General features: G+C 34.3%; 1 protein-coding gene across 1 annotated transcript in view; it reads left to right on the top strand.

Annotated features, from left to right (window-relative positions):
- The window catches only part of POT1 (protection of telomeres 1), a 72,966-nt gene that overhangs the window by 35,602 nt on the left and 24,588 nt on the right, over positions 1-12,776 (top strand). The window contains exons 9-10 of the mRNA XM_068669621.1: positions 6,431-6,721; positions 10,563-10,718. Coding sequence (XP_068525722.1) covers positions 6,431-6,721; positions 10,563-10,718 — 447 coding nt within the window. The remainder of the gene's footprint in view (positions 1-6,430; positions 6,722-10,562; positions 10,719-12,776) is intronic.

The following is a 12,776-nucleotide window of genomic DNA, read 5'->3' as shown; positions in this document are numbered from 1 at the left end:
CAGCTTCTTCATTACACAGCACTAATTCATCACCACTGCACCTATCAAGTCATGCACTGCATAGGAAAATGTTCTATAAAAAATAGGCTAACAGAATGTGGTATCATCATCCCTACTGGTTCTGTCCTGTCTGTTATTTGCCCTGTTTTTTAAACCAGTCTGCCATTATTTCCAGGAGCAGTCTTACCTCTGCGCTTAGCTAGAGGTTTCCATGTCTCAAAGCACTCCTTCCTTTAGTTTAATTCAGTTTGCCCCATTAAAGTTAGTTCTTTCTCTTGCTGTCTGGTACAATATGGAAAGCACTGACAGAGGGGCACGGTTACATGCTTGCTCCTTGTTCCTAGATGGCTCTGGCCATAGCTGCCAGGTTGATAAGTGTAGTGATAGAGGGGAAAATCTGAAGCTATGTTAAACTCAGGGAGAATTTTGCTGCCAGACTCTTAATGCCTTCTGAGGAAATACTGTTCAAATATAGCAATTTTGACAAATGAGACTTTTTGCTAAAATGGATGTGTTAAAGAACACATTGCTTGAGACATTGACATCCAGGTATCAAATTCTTGCTCTGAGGAGTGGAAATAATTTAAATTTTTAGTAAGCGATTGTGAATTTCTTTTTAATGCTGGAAAATGAACATTTTCTCGGAAATATCAGTATTATTCTTGCTTTTGGCTTCCTTTCAAAAATTATGTAATGCATTCAATTCACTTTGAAGTTTTGTTGAAGGTTAAATTAAAAAACAAGTATTTGTCCTATAGTAAGTAACATCAAGAAGTATTAACTGTAGACAGTGATAGAGTTCTTCAACAATTAGATGTCTTAGAATTTTGCATGTTTTCTAAAATTTTTTCAAGTTACCTAATCATATATTAAATATGTTGGAAAATTTCCAAAATACATTAATTTATTGCTTTACCAGAGTTTTCTCAAATATGCTGTGCCACCTTCTCTGAGGAATATTTCTAAAGCAGTATCACAATGCCTGCTGTTTTTTAAAGTGATTATCAAAACAGAAAATATTTCAGCTAGTTTAAATATTTAATTTATTATTTGTGTATACAATTTTTGTTCACAAAAATTATTATGTGTACATGTGAAACGGTAAATGAAACACACAAAGTATTGTTAATTGTTTTCTTTAATTTGTGTTTCGTTACTGCAGAAATTTCTGATAATCATATTTTGAGCACATGAGTTCTCTGGAACAGTAGAAGATAATTATATTTATATAATTAGGATATTAGGATTATAATTATGTATCTTCATTAAAATTTATTTTGCTTCCTTAGGACTTTCCTTACTTCTCATAAAATGGTGCCTGCAGTTTTTGTAACTCATTTTCTTGTTGTTATATTTAAACATGTTCAAGCTGGTTTAATTTAAATGAGCATACAGGTTATTTATTGAGTTATTTCAAATTGTTTCTGTTCTATTGCTACCTCTCTCTCAATACAACTGGAGGTACATGTGTACTAGAGTTACGTTATTAAATTATGAGAAAATGTAATCAACACACCATATTATCCAAACTTGCTTAGACTGTGATGACTACACTTAATGTGAGAAAACCATTACAAACTTTAAGGAAATACTCAAAATTCACTTGGGTGCCTCTCTGACAGGACACGGTTTTTCGTATAAATGGTATCAGTAACAACTTGAAAATTTTTATGAAGAAATTAACATCTGGATCTGATTTGGTGTTAAGGTGCAGGTTCAGTTGTCTAGTATATTCTTGAGTAATAAGTTATTAAATTAGTAACAAGTTTAAGGAATTGTTATTTTTTTGGTTTTGTAGTACGTGCCTATTTGCATGTTCCAGTGTGGGATTTATATATCATTCAAATACTCAATCAGCAACTTCATTGGAGCTTGGATGTGTGTCTTCCATGGGTGTGCTCTTGTTCTTCCTACTCCATCCCATCCCGTTGTTATACACTGTATGAGTCTCAGAATGGAAAGCAAATATTTCATGCTTCCATGCTTTAAGCTTAAGTTTACAGATTAGTTTTAAAAATTGTAGGACTGAAGTCATTCTGATGTTCCCAAGTCTGAAGTAGGCTAGTGAGAAACGTGTCCAAAGGTCATATGCTAAATTTTTAGACTCTTCTTGCCCTTTGCAATTCCTAATAAAGCTCAAAAAAATCATAAGTTTTAGAACAGGAACAAAGTGATGGGATTAGTTATCAATATCCTTGTAGGTGATGCTGGACATATGATGTCCTGTACTCTGTGGTTACAGTCCTGAGATTGACAGATCATCATAGATCTAAGACTTTGATTTTTGTCTAAGAAGTCCATAGTACAAGGGAGTAACTCCCATTTAATAGAAAGCCAATTTTGGAATTAAATTGTTGAGGCTTTTCATACCCTAAAAGACTTTAAGAAAATTCTTTTGGGATTTAGAACTACAGATAAGATAATAACATTTAACAGGAGAAAGCAACCTTTGTTTATAACCCATCACTGGTCACCTGGGAAGCAGTACTCATCGGGTGAACTCCGTAGTTGAATTCAAACAGGTCTTGGGCTTTTCTCCCAAGCACCAAGTGATAAGATGAGGGCAAATGGCCTCAAGTTACATCAGGGGACGTTTAGGTTGGGAATTGGGAGAAATTTCTTTACTGAAAGGGTTATGCAGCATTACAGTAGGCTGCCCAGGGAAGTGGTTGAGTCACCATCCCTGGAGGCCTTCAAGAAAGGTGTAAATTTGAAAGTTAGTAGCATGGGTTAGTGGTACACTTCAGTACTGGGTTAAAGGCTGCATTAGATGATCTTAGAGGTCTTTTCCAACATGAGTTATTCTGTAGTTCTATAAATAGGCTAAATACATAAGTGGAATAACTTTTTTGTTGTGGCACAATGGAAGCTATATATTTTTCTTGTTTGCTTTTCCATCAAGTCTCTGCTCCAGCTATTCTAAACCATTTTTTGAGTTTAAGTGCAGTGATCTCAAACTTTATGTAAAGTGTTGAGTGGATGGGGGAAATTGAAGTGTGTCATCCATTTGGGACTTGGCACCTTCAGTACCTGGCATAAGGTAAAATTTGTATCCATGCCTAGCAACAAATCCTTTTTCATAGCCATCATTTATTAAGAACAAATCGTGACTTTGTGGTTCTCCTTGTGTACATATGCCAAGGTCCTGTCTTTCTTTTTTTTGTATGGAGTTTCACTTGAAATGTAATTCATGTGCAGGTGTTTTTTCCCAAATTCCTACAGATCTTTTTTAACATTCAATACAGTCAAAATATATCATAATCCATGCTGGGAAACTTTACAGATCTTGAGTTGTCAAGTCCTAGGATGGCAAAGGGAGTGTTTTGAAGGATGATTGCTGACTAAAAGAGTGATCTAGGGAGGCTAGAGTGATCTAGGGAGGCCTAGGTGTCCTAGGGAGGCTGTGGAGTCTCCATGCCTGAAATTTTTCAAGACTCAATTAGCCAAATCCTGACTCAACACAGTGCTGAGAACGGTCTTGACCTGGGAAAAAGGTGGGACTTGACCTCCTGAGGTCCTTTCCAATCAAAATTTCTGTTTCTATGACTGGAGTGTACTTGCACGGTGTCTGTGGTCTTTTTAGTACAGCTGCCTGTAGTCCTGTCTAGACCTTCATAAAGCTTTTGCTGCTGAAGATTTGTGATTTGACTCTGAGAAGGTGTCATGTTTTCTTTTATCAGCACTTATTTGTGTAAGTTATCTTCCTTATATGTCAGCAGGCTCCTGCTTGCATCACAGGATGGCATGTGCATATAAACATGTGTTTAACTGAGGGCAATAAGTTGCTTACCACAGAAATGTAATTCTTGCAGGTATATTATGCAAGTGACGTTGCTCACTTTCACTAGGATCTCATATAAACTGTGCAGCTGAGAGGAGATACGTATTTGACAGGGCTGTTTATAACCTGTATCAGCTCTGTTACTGTCTCAGACAAAGACACTTTCGTTTAGCAAACTTTATTTATTGCTGCCATCAATCTCATGCAATTTTTTAAGTGATATCTTTCTGCTCCATCCCATCTTTGAAAAAATAAAACAAATTCTAAAGGCCTCTAGAAACGACACAGTACCTACTGGGGGTAAGGGGGAGGTTGTCATTTTATACAAAAGTCTCAGATTATTTCTGTTCCTTAAGTTAAATTTGTTTGAAAATTGTGTGTGGAAAATATAACTTACTAACAGTATCACTGTTTTAACTTAATCTGAAATTTACTTGGGGTGCCATAATGAATCAATATTTGTCTACGAATTTTGTTCATCTGCACTCCAGTGATGTCTCCTCGCTTTCACAATGATTAATTTTTAAAGGACAAGTTCAGAGAATTTCTGTTGACAATCAACTGTACTATGGGTCTGACAATGTGCTAGCTTTGAAGTACTTTCTAACACATTTGACATTTACTTTTTTGTTTTTTTTTTTTCTGTTGTTCACTAAGTAATGTTGTTGAATGCTCTTTATCTTTGAGGCCACTCAGTGGCTTCTCCATGTACACATACCTAAGTACATTTGGTTTTGCTTTAAATCATTGGTAATTTTCTCATTGTGGCACTTGGCGTTTGCCTTCTTAAATATTTTATTTCCTTTCTTGTTTTATAACTTCCTTAACATTACAGCTGATATCAAAGCCATTAAATGAAGGCACTAGGAGATATCAGTACGGTATGTGCAAACACAGCCCCAGCAATGCTTAAAACATGAGCTAAAAGATTTGGAAAATGGGGAAAACAGTGTATGTAAAGTAGTATGGAAGCCAAGGGAGACTAAGTAGTTTCTTGAGCTGTTTTCCTGGAAGGTTGAGAACCTTCATAAATGTATAGGCTAGTGGTCCTGGACAGAATTTTTTCAAAGAAAAAAAGTCAAGATATTTTTATGATGACTGAAATGAATTAATGATGAAATTAAATAAATTAATGAAGTAGGTAAATTGGAAATAAAAACACTTTGAGAAACATTTGACATGTCAGACGAGATACTTAATGATATGCTTGAAGTATTGTTTGATAACGGATGAATGAGTAAAATTGATGAAAGAGAGTTTTCTTCCCCTCTGGATATTACCTATTTTGAGAAGCTATGGAATATAATGCAGTGGCTGCAACTAAAGTAGATCTATGAATTTGCCACAGATAATGTCTTTGTGTTATAGTGGAACTTTTTTTTTTCCAGATCTTGGGTAATTCCTTGAAAGGAACTGGTTATGAAACTGTGTGCTTTCCTAATTTGTCCTGACTTCTGTCCTAATTCCTGATCTGTCTTGTATTTTCAGTATTTAAGCCTAAAGGTTAAAAGACTAATCTTTACAAAGTTACAGTTAAGGAGAAGCTGTGAATTGATGTGCTCTATTGGTCAGGCCTGAGATTCTTAATGCATTTATGCCTCTAGATAGAGTTTAGGTCAAAGCAGCAGAGATTAGAGTTCCAGTTACCAAGCTTGAACTTCTTTCCTTATGGATTCCCAATGTTTGTTTTCTTTGCATGTTTTTTAAATCTCAGTGTGTTATAAAATTTAGTCTTAAATCATTGGCAGCGTTTAGAACTTTCGTTACCTTTCACGTTCTGCATTTTTAAATCTGTAGGATTTTTCAAACATTTGAAAATTGAGTGGTAGAGACAAAGTAGTTCATCTCATAAAAGCTACATTTAAAAAAAAAAAACTTGCTGTTTTTTGTTCTTTTTTTGTCAGCTAATTTTAATTAAAAAAGTGGGTTAAAACAGCTGGTTGAAAATCAAGGTTTGAGATTTCTTGATACTAAATCATGCAGTGCTGTGATATGTAGATTTTTTTAATATATATTTATATTTTTTTAAGTGCAGGGAACAATAATACTGGACTAGATCCTTAAAGAAATGCTTCAGACTTTGAATGCCATGTTTTATATGGCAGCAGATACACAGCTAAATCAACAGGATACAAGAGACCTGCCACGTGCAAAGCAGTATACATCAGAGCAATTGTGAAAGCTATACGCATAATTAAAGGGATGAAAACTGGTCTCTGCTTACTTCGTTTAAAAAAAAGAAAAAAAAAAAGCTTCTGGAACTGGGAAAAATGTACCTATTTTTTAGTATCAGGAAACTGGATCTATTGTGAGAGGCAGATTTCCCTGACTGTAAAAGCAATACTAATGTTTTCCTTACACAAAGATTTTGAGATTTATGAATAAAACACTTTGCACTGATGCTTTATATTTACAGGTAGAGGTATTAGTCTGTCTCTTAAAGAATTATTGCTGTTAGATTTTATTTTTGGTTTATACGCTGTTTTCTTGTTCGTGTTTATTTGCTTTTTTGTTTTTATTTTAACTTCTTACTGGCATCAGGAACAAAAATAATCACTAATCTTTATACACATGATAAAATGTGAATAAGAATATTACATAAGAATATTGCAGTGAATTATGACCATTTTTTTCTTTGTTTTGTTCTAGATCAGAGAATACAATGGACAGATGCAGGGAATTACCAGTTCAGGATTTGCATCCTTGACATTCGATGGAACTGTAGGAACACCAGTAGTTCCTCGAACCTCTAGTAAAGCGTACACTTTCATGGATGAAGAAGAAAAAACAATCGAAGAATTACGTATTTGGGCAGCCAGTAATCTTTCTATCTCTGGACCAGCAGCAAAACTGTCTGGTGTTCGACCAATGCTGTTCTTTGATCTCACTTGCCAGCTGGTGGGGAAGGCAAAAGTGGATGGATCTTCTTTTCTTCTAAAGGTAAATTTATTTTCCCGAATTTGTTATAATGTTATGTGGATAAATATGTAGAGGCTAACAAAATGTATGATCCTTTACCTTTCTATTTCTATAAAAACAAAACAGAAATCCCAGTTCTTTTTAAAGTTGCTCATAAAATTTATTTCTTTAGAGAGTGTTTTAATATGTATGGTAGTTTCCACAAACGTAGGTAAATATTGCAGGATTTCTTAAAGCTTAATAATATTGTTAGTTTTTAATCTGAACCTTGTTTCTATTCAGTAGCAATTATTGCTTGTTTTTCTAGGTCTACAGGATATAATTAATGTAGTATGTAGCATACCCTAGAGCTCTAGGTAACTTCTTTTAGTTATGTATATGCACTTTGGGGATCAGAGCCTAATGAAAGTACAAAATGTTGAAATGCCACACAACCAGAAAGTACCTTCCATGGAGTGATCCTTAACATCAGCTAAATATAAACTAGATCTCCGTATTTTTCCTGGTTTAGCTCCCTATGCATCAGCCTAATGTTATTCTGAAACACCTCTGTATTTCTTCTCAGTATTTTAAGTTGATTGTTAAAATGTGAGTGATGAATAGCCTGTTATAAAGTCATAAAATGGAAAATAACATTATTTCTTGGTACTGCTGCATTAAATGTTGCTACAATATTTTTAGAAACAGCACATTGCATTTTTCTTTTACCAAAGCAGGAAAGTTTTTTTCTCATGCAGAGCAATGAATGCACTACACAGAAAGAAATATTAAGTGTCATCCTATAACATGTTTTGCAGCTGTTAAAAGTATTTCCATTTAACTGTCTCTTGTGAAATGGTTGTCATGACACTCAGTAAAATTTCAGAACTTTGTGAACTCATTGTCATTCATTAATAAGTATATATTCAGCAATGAAGGACCCTTTGCAAGGATAGAGGCAAGTGCTTTCTTAAGTTATTAATATTTATTTACCCTCTTTTGTGTGTTGTAAGCTCTAAAGTCTATTTTGTCAATTTTGTATAGTAATGAGAATAACTTGGGAGCTGGGGATTGTCTAGACAGGACAGTAAAAGCTTAATGAAATCCAATAGCACTAGTTCAATTTCTCTCATACTGATTCCTTGTCAGTGTGTTTTTATTTAGCACATGAAAATGTTGAATACTTAAATCTGCATTAAAATACATCACAAAAACGTAAGTAGATGAACAATGATATGCTATTGCTCCCCTCCCTTCAAGAAGGCCAGAGTCCTTTCCTTATATGTCAAATGTTGGTCATGCTGTAAGAGAAGCCTTTTATAAAACTTGTAGACAGAAGTCTGATTATTTTGTTGATTCACTAAACAAAGAAACAAAAGACCACTGGCTCAAGTGGTTTGATCATTAAATATTATTTACTATTAAATTTCTGTTCTTAGATTTTATAACTGATTTAAATTTGCAACATTATTTTAGTGGTTGGTAATACAGTGAAGCGTAATGAGGATTTTAATCATTGAGCTCAAGTAAGTAGTGTTCTATTGTTTCAAACATAACTAAAATGACTTCCAGTGATTTTGTGCATCACCCATAGCATAACCTCTAATATTCCACTTGGTAAGTGACATAGTACAGCACCTCAGTCTTATGTAGCATGAAGACTGAATAACTTAACTTACAAAGGTAGGAAGGAGTTGCTTACCTGTTTCTGAGAATTTTGTTTTCAAACCAATGGAGACCTCGTTCTGGAAATGCTGCTGTCATTTATACATTTTATAAGAGCTTTACTATTATGCTTTCCTTCTGTCTGCCAGTTGTCTGTGTTAAGCTAAGTCACACAATTAGCATATTCTGCTGAAGAAACTTAATGAATCAGGACAGCAGGCTTCATTGTGTGTCTCCGATTTCAGCATCTTGTATGGTGATCAAAGGTCATCACTAACTATTCTGTAATACTAGTCTGTTAATGGCTAGTAATGGAACTATGTGCTGTTTCTTATCCAGAATTCATTTGATTATTGTTGGAAAGAATGAAGGCACAGGGATAGCTGTTCATAACTGTGGCATTAGCAGATACAGAGAAATTAACAGGAAGTCATAGCTACTGTGTTTTCATCCACAATTTAAATAGAGTGAAGCTGGTAAGCTCCTGACGTATCTGTGTTCTTATTTGTGTAATTAAAAAGACAAAACCACATACCTGTCTAAGGACTTTTTTTGTCAAGAGAGTCTACAGGCTTAGAAATTCTTCCAAAAAATGCCCTGACACCAGCCGCATTAGTTCCTCTTGCAAAGGGCTAAAACTAAATAAGTCGACCTTGGACCTGACGAGGCGCATTGAAGTTATTTCAATCATTTTGTAAGATCCCATCTGTTAAGTGTAGAAGGACAAGTAAGTCAAAGCCAGTTGAAAAATAATAGGAAACTTGACAAACTTAAAGTTCTTCATTCTGTCAAAGTGATTTTCATAAATACCAAATTTCATAAACACTAAATCTGTATTTCTATAGCTCAGCTCTAGGAAAGCTTGCCTAATTCAAGCAACGGGTAGCATCTCATTCAAAGGTGGTTTTAAATATTTCATGGTACAGGATCAGAAAATAATAGGCTTTTTTTTTTCTCCCTTTTAAATCTGCTGCAGCATGTACCACCTCATTATCAGGATCCTTCAGAATACACTCTTATTTCAGAACGTTAATTTGATGTTATGGGTCATTTTTGCTGTAAACAGTTTTTCCTTTTATCTCTTGATTTGGGATGAGTGTTTCAGCCATGAGTTATTCTCGGTGCGTTTACATATGGCTTTGCTGCTGCTTAGATCTTTTCCTGTGGGTCCTTTGATCCACAGAAGTTAAGCATTCAGAAAAGGGTAGAAACCCTTTAAAAATTAACCTTTGGTGTATTCCCCTTACCCCTCCTTCTCCCCCACAGTGCTTTTTTCATGATACCAAAGAGGTGGTATCATGAACTGTCTTAAAATTAGCTTCTGTTGGACCAATATGCATGAGTACCTACAAAATGCATTTTGGTCTCTCAATCTCAAATGCTTCTAGATTTATTCTTTTTTTCTGTACTAATATTTCAGAACATTATTTCTGTTGTTGCCTTTGTATCTTTGTATTCGTAGAGTGTATCTTTACGAATTCCCAACTTGGTAAACTATAGCTTACAGAATATATCGTAAGGAGCCAGCACCCAAAGTTTAATGTTAGGTAGTAAGGTAATGGTTACGACGTGCTAAGTCTGTTATTACCTGTTTGTTGGTAATCTTTCTTTTTCATAATTTTGGTAGATCAAATATAATTCTATTGATATTTCACTAAAGTGTTTGTCATAAACATAGCTTTAGGGCACCAATTTTTAGAATCCTAGTTATTAAGTGTATGTTAAACACTGATGCTTTTCTGATCTGTTCTGCATAACTAGCAGTGTAGACTGATGTAGGAAATCATTAGTAATTAATGGAGCATGTGCCGTGTACTGAGGTTTCACATTCTGGAGCTGGAGTGTTCAAAAAAACCCAGCAATGATTAAAATATTAAATATAGGCAGTTATGCATGCAGGAAATTCTAATGGTTGTATCTGCTGGATAAACAGTTGAGGTTTTGCTAACACTTTTTTGTTTTTAATTTTACGAAAACCAGGTGTTTAACATTTGTGTTCTGTGTGGAGGTTATTTTATACTTTGTAAAGGAAAAAATAAGTCCCATAAAATTTAATTTCAGTCATTTAAGAACTTTAGAACATACACGCGAGTTAAGATTTCATATTGTTAGACTCTTTTTATTCAAACAACAGAGGAAAAAAAAAACGTAAACCATTATTTTAAATGCTCAATCTAAAGTCTTCTGAGCATATTGAAATGGTTGACTTTCATTGCAGGTATGGGATGGCACAAAATGTCCCTACCCAACATGGAGGATACCTGTAGAAGCAAGAGACCTGGAAGGAGAAAAAATTCTTCTTCATCGGCTGCGAAATCTCACAGTGGATATTCTAGTTTATGACAACCACGTACATCTGGCAAAATCACTGGAGGTAATGTAGTTTGGTGTTTCTAGCTGTCGTTTTGTGGCCTATTTTCTGCTTAAACTCACTTCAGAGAATGTATCAATTCCGTTCTGCTCTAAATTAGTTTCAAATATTATTCTTTATCTTTCAGTGTATTTCCCATACCTTTGATTTGAATGCAAAAATTCCTTCGTGTGTAAAATAGCCTCATTACCCTAAAATTTCCATGAAAAAAAAAATCTCCCAATTAAGCAGTTCTTTACGGACATTGTAGTATCATATATTATCCTGTGGACATAATGCATTCAGAAAATGTATTCTGTGCTTCAGAAGTATTTTTTAAATGATATAAAGTGGGGTTAAACTTGTAGTCCCATTAAAGGCCTGTAATTCTGAAGTCAATAAAGGATTTTATCTGTTCTATAAACTTCTGCAATTCGCAATGCTATCTTCATTTAGTGGGTCAGTAATGTTGATTATGCTTAGAGAAAACAACGTAATTAAACATTTGATCTTCAGCAATACTGCCATCTTGCTTCTAAATACAGTAAATTAGCAAAAATTACATCTTTCATCTAATGTCTTTACTTCTGTATCCAAGCATTGTTTTTAAGGTAGTGCTTACCAGAAAATAAATGCAAATGGTAGACATTCGTTGTCTGGAGCTATCAGCAGATATGACATCAATTTAATGCATAGTGCCCAGTCATAAGTAAATGACAGAAAGCAAAGTAACTTTCCTTCAAGTAAGAATTCATAACAGAACATACAGGATTATTTCATTACTTACAGGTTATCTTCCAGAATTTTTCTTTTGCTAATTGGTCTCATCTATCAATAAGCATAAATGCTGATGTTTCAATGAAGCATTATGTTTTTAAAATTAAGGGAGGGAAATGATGAATATTCATTAAAAATGATGAAATTAATTAAAAAATCATGAATCCCATATATATTCAGGAATTCCTGTTGAATATGTGCTACATGGGATGTCTTCATCAGTTCTTTCCATTTCTTTCCTTTCTGTATGCCCTTTCTTACTTACTGTAAAGCATCTGTGCATTTGTTGGATATTGTGTTGCATAGCAGAGGTTCTAATGTCAAAGGAAACTGTTTAGAAACCTGTCTTGACCTACCAAGCATCACAGGCTGTGTTTTTCTCCTTCTGGCTATGTTCAAAGTTGTGATACTTTTAGCCATGTAAACAGTAGAGGTTTTATTTTTTTTTCTCTCTCTCTTTTTAGTGAATTGTCTTAGAGTTATTGAAGAAAAAATACTGATACACTACCAATTAGACTTCAGAAAGATTTATTGAGTTTACATTGCATTTTGTGCAATTAATTTTGTTTCACAGAAAAATCTAAAGTTAATTAGATTTTTAGGACTCCTTATAAAATTGAAGCTTTAATAAAAGGTTTATTTTTAAATACTAGTGGAGGTCATGTCACACTAAGAATTAATTAAAATACTGCTTATTAATCTGCATATTTTTATTATTTCATGCAGGGTCTTGTTATGCAAATAAAAAAAAAAAAATCGTTTATGTGGAAGTATTAAACTGGAGGGAATTGAGTGTGTATGCACGTGCACCTTCCTGAGCGTAAACACCATGAGAATGTGGACAAACTGTGTACTAAATGATCTGCCAGTTTATGGTTTCAGAAACAATAAAAGCACGCTGGTTTTGAGCCATCTCTTCTACATTTGAAAGGAGCTTGGAATTGCCTTTTTATTGTAAATTGTTGAGGAGCTGTTAGGTTACACTCCCACGTTGTCATGTATTATCTGCAGTGACAGTTGCAACTCTGAAATGATATTTTATGTAGGAACAATCTGCTTTATGCAGCCTTGATACCAAGAAAGGCAGACTTAAATCTTATTTTAAAATTGTGTTTTGTTTTTTTATTTTTCCATAGGTAAATGGTCACACAGGGAAGCTCTGAGTAACCACTACACAGTCTAGAGAAACTGGGTGACTTATTACAGTCAATTGATAGCAAATCCTAGCCTGTGCTGCAGGCATTTGTTAAAAGCTTCTTGTTTGTGTTGTCTGTCCAGAGAATATTGAAGATGTGAGCATTTTAT

The sequence above is a fragment of the Anas acuta genome, chromosome 1 (genome assembly GCF_963932015.1).
Source record: "Anas acuta chromosome 1, bAnaAcu1.1, whole genome shotgun sequence".
NCBI lineage: Eukaryota > Metazoa > Chordata > Aves > Anseriformes > Anatidae > Anas > Anas acuta.
This window is presented reverse-complemented; position numbering and strand designations above follow the sequence as displayed.